The following is a 19,282-nucleotide window of genomic DNA, read 5'->3' as shown; positions in this document are numbered from 1 at the left end:
TACCTTGTTTCTTCAAATATTCTGCAAGCACTGAAAATAATTGTCAATGTGCCTGAAATATAGCATGCTCTCAACTCGGAGACATGACAACACAGCTCTGAATTTCTTACACATGTTGTCAGCCTTGCCTACTTCATTTCTATTGTAGTACAAAGAACACAGACCTCTCTTCACCCCCCCCTTTTCCCCCCTTATCTCCATAATGGAATTATCTGCCTACATGTTTTATGGAAATATGGCATAGGTCCTGACATTATGGATACCAAATATTTCATCCTTTACCTACTTGACCTCTGGAAGATTTACCCCACTTCTTGACCGTTCCATTTTGCGATACAGCAGTGCATTACTTTAACTGACTGCGAGGTCGTGCAACACTGTACTCAAATAAAATTTATGTCCTTTTTTCCCCACAAATAGAGCTTTCTTTTATTGATATTTAATAACTTAATTGTTTTTTATTTTTTGCGCTATAAACTGAAAAAAGGCAGACAATTTTGAAAAAAAATGTTTTACTTTCTGCTATAAAACATATCCAATAAAAAATTAAAAAAAAAAACAAATATCTTTATCAATTTAGGCCAATATGTATTCTGCTACATGTTTTTGGTAAAAAAAAAAAAAAATTCCAATAAGCGTATATTGATTGGTTTGTGCAAAAGGTATAGCGTCTACAAACTATTGCATATTTTTTTTAAATAATTTTTCTACTAGTAGTGGTGGCGACCAGCGACTTATGTATAACGGGATTGTAATATTGCGGCGGACATTCTGACACTAACTGACACTTTTTAGGAACCAGTGACACTAATACAATGATTAGTGCTAAAAAATATTCACTGTATTGACACTGGCAGGGAAGGGGTTAACATCAGGGGCAATCAAAGGGTTAACTGTGTGCCTAGCCTGTGTTTTACTACAGTGTGGGAGGTACGTTTACTAGAGGAAGACATGAATCTTAGTCCCTGCTTTGCAGAGACACAGGATCCATACCTTCCCTCCTGTCAGGACAGCAATCTGCCTGTGTATAATCACAGCGGGAACAAGATGCTGGTGGCGTGCATTTGTGCCCCCTACCTGGAAGTGCAGGATCACGTATATATATATGATCCTGCGCACAGCAGCCACCCTATAGCAGTAAAAATGCTATAGGGCAGTCAGCAAGTGGTAATATACAGTAAACCCCCGCTCCATCGCGGTTCAGTTTTTGCGGTCCCGGTATATTGCGTTTTTTTTTTTGTAATGTTATTTTACTATATAAATCATTAAAAATGAAATATTTTTGTGTTTTCCATAGCTCTTGCTATGTCTCTCGGTATCTTTTATGTGTTTAAATGAGTTTCTATTATTTTAAAAGTGTGTTTAAAGACCTTAAAATGCTTTTACACGTAAAGTGACAGTAAAAAAAACATGCCTACAATGCATTTTAATAGGGTTTTTCTATTTCGCTGATTTTCACTTTTTGCGGCTGGGTCCGGAACGTAACCCCCGCAATGGAGGGGGGTTTACTGTACATCCTCAAATAATTTTGCAATTTAGCAGCATATAACATATTACCACAATTAAGAAAATGTGTAGCCAACTAAAAACTCAACTGTGTCATGAAATATATTTATTGTAGTGGAATTTCGCTCAATAGACACACACAACATTATTGAAGTTGTACCCCTTTCTCCATGCTGATCAACAAGCAGATTATAAAATAATATTTTTTTTTTCCAGAAGATAACAATACTGGAAAATACACAAAGTTTCCATGACATACTGCTTTTTTTTACTGTATTACTTAGCTCTTTTGCTATTCACAGCCAAATACTTATGTAGCTGTTAGGATCTGCTGTGACTGGCAGATCAATGCTTCGCAGATCCTTCCAGAAGCAGAAGGATTAAAGGTTTTGGTCTGTAGATTTTTTTTAACATGCAGACAGATGCATGATAGATATAGCAGTAAAATGAAAGCAGAGGGATAGAACATGTTGCCCTGCACAAAAAGCAATTATGTCTGGGACACTACGTCCGTCTGGAAACCATTCTGATGTTCAATACATTAAACAGCATTTCTAGCAAAGCACGATAATATTCCCTCCAAGAACGTCTTCCATGGTTGCAAAGAAACAACCACTACAAGCTTTTATGACTGCAAACTGCTCCTTTACAACGCAAGAGCATATTATATTTAATTTTTTTCACCAGAAAAAAAAAAAAAAGAATGGTAGGCCAGGCCCAGTGCTATTTTTGAATTTTTGTATTTGCCATCTAACATTATGTGGTTCACATCCTGCTCTTTGCTCAATCACACCATCTAGCCATACCTTTTTATAGGACTATGACAACACACTATGAGTGACACCTTGGACACATTTTGGAGACGCCCCAAAGGCACTGTTTAAATGTTTTTCACATTCTGTCCTTATTTTTGCATGGATGTGGTTAAGTCCTAGGGATGTAAGGAATTCAGTACTCTAGCTGATGTTAAGCCATATCCAATATGAATTTTAGACAAAGGATCACGGCTGTCTCGACTTGGTAACTTCTCCTTGTTATTCTTCTAGAGTTTACAGGGATATCCTAAGACGTCATTCTCCACGAATTTTTCCTTTGCAAACATTTAAAGGCTAAAACTACAACAAGCATAGGAAAATGTCATTGACCAAATTTGTGAGTGCTAATAAATTAAAATATGTCTAACCATAGAGCCGCTTTGCTTTGAGATTAGTACCGCATTTTGTTCCTATACAACATATAAATGTTATCCTCCAGCACTGACTAAACTTAATATTGCTCATTATGACTTTATGACTTATGAGGCAGCGTCGACCCAAATAAAACTCAGTTCACACTACTGTAACTGTAAAGAGAACCAAAAAAAAAAAAGAACAAATCTTGGAAATGTTCCAGTCCTACAGCTGGCATGGAGTGAGGTAACCATAATTTAGCTGGATATGGTATGATAATTTCCTCAGTAATGTGTACATGCTGGTAAATGCTTTTTTTTTTTCTTTTTTTTTTTTTTTTTTGTGATTCAACCACAGAAATGTGTTAGAGAACAACTGTGCTGTAGATTTCCATATATAACGTGTCTATAATTCTCCAAAAAAAAAAAAAAAAAACAGTTTGAAAAAATACTTTACAAAATAGGCTAAAATGTTGCTATTAATAATTACAAGGAAGAGAGTCTTAATTGAAGAGAGTCTTAATTGTCTTTTACCTATGCATAAAAGCATAAAAATATAAAGCATCCATGGAGCACATCTCATAATCCTTTCCTGTTAGGTGTCTCTGATTCTTTTTCAGCATATCAGTAATTCAAGAGAGAAGCTTGAAATGTTGTTAAGGCCTAAGTTGTATGAAAGCTGTCCACTCCATCTAAAGGTTTAATCAGCCAGGGATGTGATCAGTATAGCAGCATTCAGAAGTCGGTCATAGAGGCATGCGGCCTTACATGTCCGATAAGAGCACAAGAAGGTTATGGCTGCATCGTCTGCATTTTCCAATTTCTAGGCTTTAACTTCTCGTTGCTTTCCTTCGCCTCGCTGAGGTTTTTCTTGTTTTTTCTGCCTCTGTTTCCTCTGTACATCTCCTTCCTTTCTTCTCTGCTTGTTCTTTTTTGTCTCATCTTTGCCTTTTACCCTGAAATGAAAATCAAAAACTGTTTAGTTCCACCATCCCTCAAAAGTAAAGCATATTACCTGATTTCAATGGGTTTGATATTTTATCATTTTTTCTGTTTTGTAAATGTTTGTGAAGAAGAAGTAAATCAAGATGGAGGGTAGGAGTTGTCAAGAACAGTGGTTTTCAACCATTTGTGACCATGGTCTGGTAAATTTTCAAAATTGTCTATTCACCAACAGTAAAAAATACAGTTTATACTCAAACAATAAATGTGTAGGAATGCAAAAAATGTACAGAAATATTGGATGGCTTTGGGTGGGGCTGGGTGTCACTGTAGGGGGTTGGAGGTTGTGGAGAGGGCTAGGAGATTCTGCAGTAGACTTGGTTGCCCTGTAGGGGATGAGGTTTCTTGAGGAAGCTGGTTAGCACTATGAGACACTGTTGACGGTTGGGGGCACTATGGAGGACTGGAGGGTCTGCAGCAAGCTGGGGGGCACTGTGGGAGGCTGAGCTGCACTGAGAGAACCTGGGCATAACTGTGGATGCTGAGGGCTCTGTGCACTGAGGCAACTATGGGAGGTTGGGGGGCACTATGGAAGCTAGGAGGAACTGTGGGAGTTTAAGGGATCTGAAGCTGGCTGGAGGCCTGAAAGAAGGAAGGCTGCAGCCCAGAAATAGTGGCTGAGAACTACTAGTCTAGAACATTACAGAAAGCATTTATTGATGGATTGGAGCTCATTAGTAGAAATAGGAGGTAATATAAATTAAGTGTATTAAAGTGACCCTGTCGCAGGATGCATTAGTAATGTGTGGACGAGCAGGAGGAACCAGTGAGAGATGCGGGGGAGCCAGCAGATTGACACCCCAGGGAGTGTTGATTTCTTTGGAGACTTCAGGAGACAATTTTTATTGAAGGAAGCATTGTTTGGTGGTGCAAGTGGCAGGAATATTTTGCCATTTGAAGACTGTGCTGGAGAGAGGGTTGCTTTAATAGCTCATGCAATAGGCAATTTTTTATTTTTATTTTTTAAGCTGCACTATAAAATATGATAGGAATGTTTTTATAGTGACTAACTTAATTTTTCATTCCCTTTAGTTTATCTAAATGAGACAAAATGCAAAAAATAAGATAAATGAGATACACTTGAAACAGTATATAGTTATTGCAATAAATGTTACAGCTGAAACCATTTCAAGTAATGCATATGTTCAAGTACAAGTAAAAATTCACTAATGTGATGATATGAGTGACATAAATGTTTTTTTTGTAGTGATTATAGCTACTATATTTTCTTACTAATCTTCACATATTGCATTTTTTTTTTTCATTTTAGCTTAATATGTTAAATATCTTCTGTATACGGAAAAGCAATACATTGAAAATACAGAATGCCTTACAAACGGGGAGAATGAGCAAAGTTTGGTATAATGCATGAGGAAAAAGAAATGTAGAAAAATTCTTTAACCTGTGCCTGCCAGCAGAGCACATTCAGAGGCCTAATGTGATCCAGTTTTACTTTCTTTATGGAACCAGTCCAGGTATGGAATATTTTATATTATTCCCCAAATGATAACTTAACACTTTACAGCTGTCATATGTTCGCACCCAAAACCAATTATATCATACTTGAAAAACATGTTTGTACTATGTCTGTAGCTCATATGTTCAACAGCAGAATTTTGAAAATTAAGGGGGCAATCAAGCGACAGTAATCACTGAACCAACAAAATATAGCATTTCCTTATGACAGTTGATATAGTGCTTTTTATGTCTAAATACACATGCAAAGGTTGAAAACTGGTGTGGGGCTCTGCATTTGTCATATCTCAGACTTATACTACTATATATTTTTAGCTTGAAGTTAAAGTGTAACTATACCCACATTTTTGAGGAGTGGGGAAGGGTTAGAATCCCGTCTCTGGGACTCCCTCACTTCCTGTTCTGGGGCCAACATTTTACCAAAAATTTGCAACATGGAAAAAGACAATAAAATGCTGACAGAGGTTCTAGCATTTCCTTACGTAACTAAAAAAAAAAAAAAAAAAAAACATTTTTACTTCAGTCTTTGGTGCTGTTAGAGAGTTTCCTTTACTTTGGGTCTGGGAAAAGGTTGTCCCCTGGACAGTGAGTAAGAGGAAAGCTCTCTAATGGGGTCCTCGGACAACTGATAAACCTGTAATGGGCTCAGATCTTTTCTCATTCTATCCATAGCGAAGAAAAGTTTTGACTAAAGATATACTTTAAAGTGCATCTTCTTTACTGTTGATCCTCTCCTCTCATAACATAAAGAGCCATAGCTTTGATGAGTGTCATTTGTAGAGTCTTTATTTTTTTGAGCACAGAAAAAAAGAGCTAGGACCTCAAAAGTAAAGCATAATGCAAATGGAACAGTAGAAGTTATGGGTCTGGAAGTGGCTGTTGGAGAAGGGGTTACATTGTGGTCCTCCTTAATGCTTGGTCACAGTTGCCTGAAGTACAACATAAAACTTGTGATGCAACCTCAGTTACGTACTTAATTAACTTTCGTCAATGAAACAATTTGTGTCCAGGCCACTCTTGTAATACTTGCATAACTCTGACCATATAGGCAGCCATAATTCTGATCTAGAAAACATGCCTTTTGATTTGAACATTGGATCTACAGAATTTGCAAACTTTGTAGTGGGAGGGTCTCTCTAACTGGGTGCAGTAAAATTTGAATTAATTGTTCAGGCATGCCTTCATTTTACATAGTAATTTGTTGAACTGACAAATTAAATCCTAAAATGTATTTAAAACGAAATTCATTTATTTTTAGATAGAGTAGTTAGGGTTAATACCTATGGCAGGTGTTGATTGCTGTCTATGTCCCTGCTTGTGGCATTTTCCCTTTATTTTCCCTTTAATTTTTCTTTATTCGTACTGATGACCAGTGTCATTGGGACTAAAAGTAAAGGGATTTCAGTTGTCAACAGAACAGGAATAGAAGGGAAATCTTCCAATGAGAACAATTGTTCTGGTGACAAATGTCTTAGTGGGGATTTACTTACTTTGGAGAGATTTGCTGTAATTTCCTGTTGGAGCTACAGCACAGGAAGTGAAAGGAAATTTCTGGAGTGGGATACCAATAGCAAAAAATGTAGACAGGGTTTTACTACTCCCTATACACAATGAAAAATGTTTTAGCTATATTTTTTTAAGAAAAATATATGTTAGACCATCTTATTTGCGTATTTTGTAGATCTTTAACAAATTTTGGTGGGAATATGACGATACCTCCCAACTTTTTGAGATGGGAACGAGGGACACCTATTAGCAAAAGTATGTAGGCATAGGACACACCCCATACCATGCCCACTTTAAAGATAATTATAAAAAAAAAGATTAGGTAAGCCCATAAGTGCTTATTTTTACCACTACTATTCCTTTATACTGGCTTTTTACATTTACAAATGCGGCCATTTAGAAATTGGATGAAAGTTTTAGCACTAGGAAACACTTTTGGAAAGCTAAATGGTGCATTTTATATACAACTATAAAGATCAGACCAAAATAATGGACAAATGAGGAGGAAAGAGGGACATAGGGACTTTGTTTCAAATCAGGGACAGTCCATTAAAATCAGGGACAGTTGGGAGCTATGATACGAAAAGAGGGGCAGTGTTGTGTCCTGACGTCTGGGAGGCAAAATAGTTATAGAGTGTTTTATTAATAATTCTCGGATGTCAAAATATTTCATAACACTAATAAGAACTGAGAGAAATTTGGACAGAGTATAGACAGTATCAGGGCTGCTGTTAGAAATCGCGGGGCCCCGTACAGACTACCTGGCAGGGCCCCCCCAAGAAAATATTAAAGATATATTTAGCTAAAATTACAACAAAATCACTATTAGCAGACACAAATATAACATAACTCGCATACTTCCTGCTAAATCTAAAAAAAAAAAACTATGTTAACTAAAAATGAAGATGAGATGAGAAAAATATACAGACTGGGCAGTTGGAGCTCAGTGATCAGAGAGACAGAGTGAGAGAAACAAAGTTACAAATAAACTCCTGAGCAGAGATAACATTAGAGCCAGTGCTGGGAGGGGGGCCCAAACAGGGAGGGGGATTAGTGAGGGACAAATGTCTCTTTTCTCAGCAGATAAAAGCTGATAGCAAGGAGAGGGGGACAGATCAGATTCAGGTACTGGGGGAAGATTTCTGTATTTGTTGTTCATCACTAATCCCCCTCTCTGTGTGGGCCCCCCTGTGTGCTCGGGCCCCCTACAAAAGGGCTGGTGGTCCCCCCCTATCAGCGGCCCTGGACAGTATTATACATATACCAACTGTAAATAGTGACATCCCCAAGCCCAGAGGCAGGAGCTCTACAGGTATCATGTTTCCATTTATTTCATTTGAGTCCCTTCACGGTTTGATGGACTTAGCATGCATGATCCCAAAGCATGTTAAATTTAACCTATCATGCTTTTAAAATTATGGATAGCTATGATATAAATGGGAAGTGGTTCAATCTAGTGCCTTTGACCTCACAGGCTGTTAATAGGAAATGGAGGTTGTTCAGAATAATATTAAAGAAAGAATGTCAGGATGCAGAATTTATATTCAAACCTTTTCTTTTAGAAAATCCCACTGCAGTTTGATAACAAAAAATACTGTTCTTGGGGTCCCCTGTGGCTCTAACAGTCCCTGAAATTGGAGAGATCTATGGCTTACTCTTTTCTATAAAATATCATTGCAGACAGCTCAACCATACATAAATTTGTTAGGCTGGGTTCACACAATTGCGATGTTAGACATTGCATGTGATTCTCACCGCATTGCCGTGCAGATCACATGCAATGTCTATGTGATGCGAATTCAACCATATAAACTGTATGGCTGAATCTGCATCGCATTCGGACAAAAATGGCGAATAAACCCTTTTTTTGGTCCGCACTGGAATCAGATTGCTTGGGTGTTCACACCCATGCGATACAATTCCTGCCTCATTTGGCAGTTGGCCAAATGGTGAACCGATCTGGGAACCAATCTGGGGGTGTCATTAACTTTTGATTGACACCCACAACGGTTCGCATAGGGCAGTGTGAACTGCCTGCCAGAGAAATGCGATGTGGGAACCCCCACTGGAATGGCGCTGGTTCCCGCATCGAAATAGTGTGAACCCAGCCAGAAGTCTAGCATCCCTTTGTAGCTGTAAATATAAATATCTAATTAGATATCTAAAATATCTACTTAGACGATAGATAGTTCTGTACATTTAGATGTATAATCAGGACCAAAACTCAAAATCACATCCTATAGATACTACATTCCACAAAACATGCTTCATTCATCTACCTAGAGAGCAAATTTAGTACATAAAAAAGGGGGGGATTTTTGTAGTTTGGAAATAAAGGTAGGTCTCATTCCTATAATTGTAGACAAGAAAAGCAGATTCCCCACTAATTGGGACTATAACAACCTACATGCAAAGTATAGAGAGTAGATGTAGAAAAGTTGTATGAAAGTATAATTTTTTATTAAATAAATAATAATAAATGCATGAGTGATTTCAACAAAAAATAGAACATGGTTGTTCAAACAGCAAATTCATAAACATGTCTAATGCATGAATGCACACATGGACTTTCCATAAAAGATGGTGGCTCACACAGATGGAAAAATGTGGTACAAGGCAAGCAAACCCAACGCGTTTCAAAATAGTTAATTATTCCTTCTTCAGGGGTATCATGTGTCTCGTAATAACCTAGTTGCTTACAATGGAAGTCATTAGAGGCATAGAACAACCACATATTTAAATCCAAAAGTGGGATGATCAGCAGCAGAGAGAGATAAAGGAGTAGATGGGAATTGCCATCCCAGGATCCCCCACAAGCAACAGTTTCTCTGACAAGACCAGACGGACTTGAGGCAGGGTCAACACATGGGGGATATATAGAATAGTAGAATTGGTCTGTATGCAGCAAATTAATAAAGAAAAAGGTAGGGAAGAAATCCTCCTTGATGGTTACTCTCTGCAGCAGCATATAGACCAAACCGCCATCATTAAATGTTTGTCCATTGAAGACAGCAAATTATATCTAGTTTTTGGGTATGCTATGCAGGCGTTTTTCATATTAAATACCTAGGTAATTGTAATCAGGTACTATTTTAATAAAATATATTTCTACATATTTGCAGCATAGTTATGCAAATGTATGATCCTGTTTGGCTAATTAAAGACATCTTCATTAAATGCGGGTTGATCCTTGACTTTATTTTTATATACAGGTTTATAAATTATAGTAATGCAATCTACATTTTCAATATTTTAGCTTATAATCGATGCCCTTCTTTTGTGCTTTGCATTTATGACTATCACTTTTGCTGTTACTAAAGTAACTATTACTTTATTGGCAGCACCACCATCTAAATAGATTCCTAGCCACTATGGAAAGCTAGGAGTTTGTCTTTTTACTCCTGGTTGCCAGCTTTCTAGAAGAAGCCACCCAGTCACTTATAGTCCAACCATCAATCACTTCTACAGTGTTTTAAATAATTAGAATGTATTTATTACTCAAAATATTCATTCAATACACAATATCATGTGACAAAAAATGACAACTGCCACTAATGTTACCTGTGAGGTCTCTGCCTTTAGAAAATATATAATGTTTTGGGGATTTTTAAGTAATCTTAATGCCTTAAAACAGTTTAACTTATTGTTGCAAATAAAATAAAAGGTGAACTTATTATCTGTATTTGTATTGATTCAGTTCTGCTTTTAGTGCTTAAATCACATACTGTTTTATGAAATGTTTGTAGCAACTTAAAACACCAGGCCATCTGTAAGTATTGCCTAAGTTACAGTTCCAGCTGCAATGTATTAGGAACTAGTACATGAAAATGTTCCATTTCATTGCAGAATCAATATTGCTCTCATGAAGAGTTGTTTTTCTTTTCATTTGCTATTATAAGCCATTTTTCTTGCCATGTAAAACAACTTAGTTGTGAAAATACATTTATTTGGGAATCGAATTCGCTTATTGTTATGCGTTTTATTCTATTAAATATGACATCCTGATAAATGTAAGGAAGCTTGCACTGCAAGAAGTATTGGGCATGCTATTGTGAACCTCCTTCTGGAAATACTAGTTTCCTCCACTGGCCTAAATCTTTTCATTTACTGACCTAGAAAAAGTATACAACAAATGCAGTCAGAGTTGTGATATGCATGCTTGTTCCATGCCAGTGACTTAAAAAGTAGTGGTGTTCTTGGATCAGCATGACAGCCGTGCAACCAGCATTTTCAGAATGAAAGGTAAACATGGCAACTTACATGATTCCTTCATCCACCTTACTACCACCTTATGTTTAAGAATGGAGAAGTGGTGAATGTGTATTTCTGGAGTGCTGTTTATAAGCAGCACTTCAGAAAACACACAGGGGCAACCAGTGCATCCATGAATGGCTATTATCTGGGGTGTCATTGGAAGGCTTAGTTCACAGACACAATGTACAGAGCTAATCAGAGTGGCTCTGTACTTTGGGATGCCGTGATGATCATTGACGGTAATCACAATTTTAAAAAGTGCGAGCTGATGTCTTAAGCCCTCCAAAGACTCAATTCAACCATTTGACTATGCTCTGGAGGATTATTCATTCAGGAAATTTAAAAACCTGCTTTATTTACTATTGTACTCCCCTGAAGGTATTGGCAATGGTGTCTTCTGCTAAAACGTATCTACTCTCGCTACGCTAGCCTCTCTATTCATCTGAACAGGCCTCAAGTCTTTATTTGTTACCCTGGGAAAGGGGACCTGCATGTCTGCTAAACATTGGGGGATTTTTATCTGAATCACACGGATCTTCAGTAAACATTTCTGTTCACAATTCAAAATGCTGACCATCTACCTTCTGATATGCTTTGAACAATATCTCTCTAAGGCAGTGGTCTCCAAACTGTGGTCTGGGGGCCAGATGTGGCCCTTTGCTTGCCTTTATCCAGCCTTTGGAGCACCATTCCTCCCACTGATATGAGACACTATTCTGCCATCTGACACCAAAAACGGGGAAACATTTTCCCACCGACACCAATAATGGGCATATTATTCTTTCCTAGAATACGAACAATGGGGCACCATTTTTCCACCAACACCAATAATGGGGATACGATTCTTTCCTAGAATACCAACAATGGGGCACTATCCCCCCCCCCCCAATACCAAATGTGGTGATGTTTACTCCCATTTTTTCTCCGGCTGGCAACAATCCGGCCCTCCTAAAGTCTGAAGGACAATAAACTGGCCCTTTGTTTAAAAAGTTTGCAAACCCCTGCTCTAGGGTAGTATGCACCCACCAACATAAGGTGGTCAAGTTATAGGTACAGGACAGGCTGTTTGCAAATAACTACAGAAACAATTGGGTACAGTCTGTGATACTTTTTTTATTTACACTAACATACAATTTTTTTCAGGACAAGCTTTCCCTTTCATCATGGTCCAAGCAGTACTAATGCACAAACATACCCCAAAATCTTGTCCTGAAAAATGGCATATTCATGCAAACCAAAAACGGACGGACAGTACTCAGTTGTTTCTGTCACAAGTGCACTAATACGGCTACAATCACCTCAAGCAAAAAGCTGCAAAAACCTGACAGAGGTCCTAACCCCTCCCCACTTTATGCAATACTAAAGGAAAAGTTTTTATTTTAGATGCACCTCAAACTAATTTAACCATGAAACAGCAGTTAGGTCACTGAAGACGTGAGCCATTAATTATCGTTTCTGTTTTAGATGTTTAAAGAGGAAGTAAACCCTCCTCTGCAAGTTGTACCTATAGGTAAGCCTATGATAAGGCTAACCTAATAGGTACTGTAAATATCTCCTAAACATGTACCGTTTAGGAGATATTTACCTTACATGCAGCCAGTGACATCACTGGCGCATGCGCTCTGAAGGAACGGCCCCCGGTGCCGTTTCTTCATAGCCCCGTGCCGTGACCTTCGGCTCCCGCGCGCGCGCGGGAGTGACGTCACCGCGGCTCCGGCCAATTAGATTACCGGATGCCGCGATCCCGGAAGACGGGCGACTAGACATTTCGCCTGTCATACAGGTAAGCGGACGGCATGGCGGGGGCTCGTTCTAAGGTAAGTATTTCATAATGAGCTAGTATGCTGTGCATACTAGCTCATTATGTGTTTCTCTTTCAGGTAGCAAAAAGAAATAAAACATTTTTTGGGGGTTTACAACCTCTTTAATGTATATTTTTAAGAATCTGTAAAATGTATGTTTTTTTTTTTTTTTAGAATCCGTCTACCACTTTTGCAGCTCATACATCCTGATAATATACTTTGTAAAACCTATCTTCAATCTATTACATTCTTATCACTCCTTGGCAAGGGTTAACAATTTGGCTAACAGTCAAGTAAGATATGCAGCTATAGATCTTCAAAGACAAAATTAGTGCATATCATAGGTTACATGGATTACAGGATGTGAACTTCATGTGTTAGGGGCTCTGCAGTGGTCTGCATAGATAAAAGATAGCTACATTCCTGAGATATCAGGTCTAAAGCCTCCTTCTTCCTAAACAGAAAGTTGATGACTAATGGCTAAAAGTTATATCAAGGGAGCAGTGTTCAGTGCCGTAAATCTTGATGTTTGAGCTACTGTTTTTTTTCGTACTACCTAATACTCTGCAGTGTAAATGTGTGGCTAAGTAAAATGGTTGAGGGAAGCCCTCCTTTCTTGTAGACATGTTAAAAATCTTGCCTGAAGGAACTATTATTTTGTATTGTATTAACAAACCAAATGCAGATGTCAGCTTTAGTTTGGCTGTACAGTTGCGCTCAAATGTAAAACTTCAAAAAGACCAACTTAGTGGACATCCTTGTAAAATGAAAGATGATCCTCTGGTTCATCAACAAGCATGCTCCTGGATATTGTGAAAGGACGTATAAAGTTTTTTTTTTTTTTTTTTTGGGCAAAGAATTTGCATTTCACCTTGATGTGGGCAGGCAGTAACACATGCTTTTTTCAAATTGCACTATTCATTTATTGTTATACAGTGCTGACAGCATACTGCCCAAGAGAATCTAAGACACTAGACAGATTTGGAACTAATTAGTATGAGCGTAGAATAACGGATACACCACTGAGAATGTTGTTGCTATTGTTGTAAAGAAAATAAAATCTAAAAAAGACAGCACATGGACTTTTTTTCAAACTAGACCAATGACTATTATAGATAACCTTACTTCTCTTTCTTATTTATTTATTTTTATCTATATAATATATCTAGTACCTTTTATTTTATGTAATATTACACAGGAAAATTATTACAGGACAATTTAACATGAATTGCATTATTTACTGTGGAACTCAGCTTATATGTTCCTCCTGAGTACTTTTAAAATGTGTTTCTTTTTTTGTCCATTTTATTGCAGGAAAGCTTATGAATGGTGTAATTAACACCATGCTGCTGCTAGAATCCTGGGACATTTTTACTCTGGCTATAACTGTTTTTAATTTTTTTTTTTATAAACAGATAATTTATTAAACATTAGCCTACTTTGGTAAATGCCTTCCGGTAATGCTATAATTGTACTCTTCCTCCCCTACCCTGCTGCTCTGTAAATATAGTGAAAGAGAAGAAAATTGCTAGTACTTCTAGGTGATGGCCCCAGCACTGTCATACGAGGACAGGAAGTGAGTAGTAAGTCCTGTACAATTGTCATATAGAGTTTCTTGGTATGAGCCTATCGGGTTTATTGGATAAGTAGCCTGATTGGCAACTGAAGGTGCCCATATAGCAAACTAACAATGCTAAAGTGAACACCACTGTACTCTCGTTAAAGAGGAATTAAACCCATTAATTTAACGGTTTTAAAAAAAGTTACATTCCTGCCACGACGGGAAGTTGCTAACTCTCATATTTGCTTGTGCCCTCGACCAAACTGTCAAACCATCAAATGGCTGGTATCATAACTGATCACACGTGTAGCACCATGGCAGTAGCAGATCAAACAGATGCTAAGATGGCAGCTTCTTTGGCTGAAAAGAATAGTTACATAGTTACATAGTAGTTGAGGTTGAATAAAGACAATAGTCCATCCCGTTCAACCAGTGTAGGTGTGTGTGGACGTATTCATTTTCCATACCCCTGAATGTTTTGATCTTGGAGATGTATGTCCAAGAGTCTTTTAAAAGTAGGAGAAAAGACAAAAAAAAAAAAGGAGGGCGCACCGACCTAGTGCATTACCATTAAAACCATTTATTAAAATATTAAAAAGTGTACAGAATACTCACAAAACTGGTGTGATAATACACACATTAACATAGCATGTACAATCTCCAAGGTAGCCAAGGTCCCAAATGTAGCGAATAGGCATGCAGATGGTCGCATGGGGCTGCTGTGGCTAGGCTGACGCGTTTCAGGGACGAACCCCCTTCCTCAGAGCCAGCAGCATTTTTCTGGCTCTGAGGAAGGGGGTTCGCCCCTGAAACGCGTCAGCCTAGCCACAGCAGCCCCATGCGACCATCTGCATGCCTATTCGCTACAATTGGGACCTTGGCTACCTTGGAGATTGTACATGCTATGTTAATGTGTGTATTATCACACCAGTTTTGTGAGTATTCTGTACACTTTTTTAATATTTTAATAAATGGTTTTAATGGTAATGCACTAGGTCGGTGCACCCTCCTTTCTTTTTTTGTCTTTTCTCCCAGTTGGTCCTGGATACCCTTGATCCTAAAGGGGGCAGCAAGACCGGTAGCTTTTTTAACACCTGAGTTTGAAGTGTACCTCTTTCTACTCCGTCAGACTCTACTTGAGCGCAGGAGATTTTGTTTTACTACTTGTCTTTTAAAAGTAGCCATACTCCCCGCAGTTACTACCATTTGTGGAAGAGAGTTCCACAATCTTATTGCCCTTACTATAAAAAAAAATACCTGCGTAGCCTGAGGTTAAATCACTTCTCCTCTAATCGCATTATATGGCCTCTTGTCCTCTTACACTCCTTGCGACTGAATAGTTTTTTTTCTATGCTGAGATCACCTTTGAGGTATTTATAAATCACTATCATGTCTCCTCTCAGTCGTCTCTTCTCTAGGAAGAATAAATCGAGCGCTTGTAAAGGCTCCTCATAATTTAGGTCCTCCAATCCCCTAATTAGCTTAGTTGCCCTTCTTTGGACTCTTTCCAGTTACAGCACATCCTTTCTGAGGACCAGAACTGGACAGAATACTCCAGATGTGGCCAGACCAGAATTTTATAAAGTGGTAGGATTATAGTTTTATCTCTGGAATACATCCCTTTCTTTATGCATGCTAATATTTTGCTGGCTTTGGCAGCTGCAGTTTGACATTGCATGCTATTGCTTAGTCTATTTTCTACTAAGACTCCCAGATCGTCCTCCATTTTTGATTCCCCCAGAGGTTCCCCCCGAACGTGTATTTTGCATTTATATTTTTAGTCCCCAAGTGCAAAACCTTACACTTCTATACATTAAAACTCATTTGCCACGTAGTTGCCCACTTTGTTTTTTTGTTCAAGTCATTCTGTAAGATTTCTGCATCATGATGTGAAGTCATTGACCTGCTTAATTTTGTGTGGTGGATTTAGTTCCTCTTTAGCGCACATAGAAAATAAATCCATAAATAAAACACATATACATAAAAAAGATAACAAATAAGCAATTTTTCATGCCTTACATCACTATGACCTAGCACCCATTATTGTAGATCATATGCATTTGCATGTATTTATAATGTTTAAATAACAAACATTAATCGAACCCACATTCAGAGACATGGAAATATATGGGGCATTAACCTTCCCATACAAGACAATAGTCTGCTGTTCCCTGATATTCTTTTATATTGTGGTATCCATTGTTCAGGGCTCCCAAAACCACATGTTCTAACTGCCTACCTTTCCCCCCACTGAAATCAAGTTTTATGACAACACTCTTTGTCCAGATATATCTACATATTTCTGAGTCTTTAACAGACCTCTCAATATTTTATAAGCTGATAAAGTCATAAAAGTCAAAGGACTTTCTGCTCTGAGTACATTGTTGAGGTTTATACATTTGGCCGGGGAAGCTGTCCCCTCTGGGAGAAGACAGTGATTATCGATAGCAGCTATAGTAGCTGCTATCTATAATTGCACGTGAATTCTGCAGGCTGGTTGTACTCAAGTTGATCGATTGATCAACTTGGTACAATCAGCCTGCCCATTGATGGTTCGAATCTCAGGCTGTTCATTAGATTCGAACCCTGTATGGCGGTCCTAAGGGTGACTACTAACTCAATATTGCGTGAATGCTATTCAGTGCAGTAGCACTCTGACTAGCACTCAGGCTGTGTGATGAAACCTTCCCAGGGGGCAGGTCCATGGCATGCTGGACTCAGGGAAAGTGTATTGAATGATGCTGACTGTCATTCAACCCAGAAGATTGAGAACATCTAGTGGTGGAAAAGATTCACTTCTTTATTTTGAAGGTGATTGTTGCCACAGATTTGCTTTTTATTTTATTTATGGACTGATTATTTCTTTTTGGCTTGCTTTTTGCATTAACTTAGACACAAATAAGCAAGGGATCATTTTTGTTCTATCTGGAGATGCGCTTTAAAGTAACGTATTGGTTTTTTGCCTTGCTTACTGTTTGGTTTTGCTATAGCTTTTTGTCACCTGGTGAATTGATCACCAAAATTTTTGACAAAATTGATAAACCTCCCTCTTTGTGTTTTTTACTACTGCAATTTGTTTTGTTGTCTTGTTTTGTCATATAATTGTATAATGTTGTCCTTGGTAACACTCTGTACAGTACATAATAATTAATAATGAGCATATGCTTGCAAGATTCTTTACCCTATAAAAGATTCTGTTGTAGTTTTCTTACTATTCTGATTTTTTTTTCGAATCCGCCCAAGCATCAGTTGTTAATAACCTAATACTCAATTATATAGAGAATCACACATTCCATTTTGATAACTCAGGACTGCTCTGTATATACTATGAAGTAACTTGCTATGTCTGTAACTCATCTTGGAGGTGAAAGTTCACCTTGGCAAAGTTGTTGACCTCCTTATATTATAAAACTTGTTGAGTCATCGATTGCAACACTGCTAAAAATGTGATTCCCTTAAAGTAGAAAGTACTTAATTTAATGATTAAAGCAGTATTACCCCCCCCCCCCCCCCCCAAAAAAAAAAAAAAAAAAAATTATTATATTGCAGCTTAGAAGTCCTTCAATGCGATGGCCACAGTTTTCCTTTTTTGTAAGCCTTCTTTATTTCACCTGGTCTTAGTAACACACCTACTGTTTTAGGATGCCCATACTCTGAATGAAGGAGAAACAGAGACACCTTTGGACAACAGCATTGTCAGTATGGTGGGTAGGTGGTGTTAGACTAGCAGATTTAGATGGACTTGACAAAAAAAAAAATCTAGGCTGAACCTCAGCTCACACTTTAAAAGCAGCAACAGCAACAGTGTTTTTCTCCTTTTGGTATAAAGAATTTACATAAATTAATAAAAGCTGACCATTATAAGCCCTCCTTTCAGTGGTAAAGTGGAGTTCCACTCAAAAGTGGAACTTCCGCTTTAAGTGGTCCTGACCCCTGGCATGCCACATTTGGCATGTCATTTTTCTTGCGGGGGTTCCGCTCTGGCCGCCTAGGCAGCTTGAGCGGAAGTTCTCCTCTCCCCCTCCCACCCTGCAAACTTCTGGGACACGTCACTGGTCCCAGAAGATTGCCTGGCCAGTCACACCGCGCAGCGCGACTCGCGCACGCCCAGTGCGCACCCGGCTGTGAAGCCACAAGCTGTCACAGCCGGGTGCCCACAGTAGTGATGCCGGCCTTTCGGGAAGAAGACTGAGAGAACCGAGGCTCCCCCCGGCCGCATCGCTGGACCATGGGACAGGTGAGTATGTGTTTATTAAAAGTCAGCAGATACGCTTTTTGTATAAATAAATACAAAAGCCAGTGGAACTCTGCTTTAAGTGATTTTTCCCAACCCTCTAACTGCTACTGTGTCTGGCCAGCTTGGTCTGTTAAAGTAAGCTGAAAAATACTGAAAACTCACTGGCTGGATCACCAGGTGAAAATAAAATAAAAAAGCTTAAAAAAGAAAACAAATACCACATCTAAGAATTGGTAAGCTGCAATTTAATATATTATTGTTTTTGGGTTTAATGCTGCTTTAATAAGGATTATGGACAAAATGACTAAGTGACTAAATGGAACTAAATGACTAAAAAAAAAAATGTAGATCAGTGGTGGTCAACTTGTTAGTTATAGTGAGCCTACCTTGTCACGTTAACTCAAAGTGAATAATAACCATAGCTGAAGATTTTCCAAAAAATTATAGAATGCAAACTATTTATGAAACATATTTCATTGGTGTGTGAGTATTACCACAAAGGTGGAGTTAATCTTAATTTATTCCCCTTTTTTTTTTAATAAAAGAGAAGACCCAGCATAGGGGAAGATAACCGCTTTCTAATTTGAAAGCCCAGCACTACCAATGGCCCTTCATTTTAATGTCACAGTTTAAAGGAGTTGTAAAGGCAGAAGGCATTAAAGGCATTTAATGCCATCTAGTTGTAAAGGCATTCTATGCATTAAGATAAAAAGCCTTCTGTGTGCAGCAGCCCCCTTCAGCCCCCCCTAATACTCTATCCAGCGATGTCC

General features: G+C 38.3%; 1 protein-coding gene across 1 annotated transcript in view; it reads right to left on the bottom strand.

Moving 5' to 3' along the window:
- Window positions 1-2,945: 2,945 nt before the first annotated feature.
- Window positions 2,946-19,282, bottom strand: part of RSPO3 (R-spondin 3) — a 121,876-nt gene continuing 105,539 nt past the window's right edge. Inside the window, exon 5 of the mRNA XM_082252401.1 lies at window positions 2,946-3,630. Coding sequence (XP_082108527.1) covers window positions 3,498-3,630 — 133 coding nt within the window. The 3' untranslated portion in view covers window positions 2,946-3,497. The remainder of the gene's footprint in view (window positions 3,631-19,282) is intronic.

Source organism: Pelophylax lessonae (genome assembly GCF_965119305.1).
Source record: "Pelophylax lessonae genome assembly, chromosome: 3".
In the NCBI taxonomy this organism is placed as follows: domain Eukaryota; kingdom Metazoa; phylum Chordata; class Amphibia; order Anura; family Ranidae; genus Pelophylax; species Pelophylax lessonae.
This window is presented reverse-complemented; position numbering and strand designations above follow the sequence as displayed.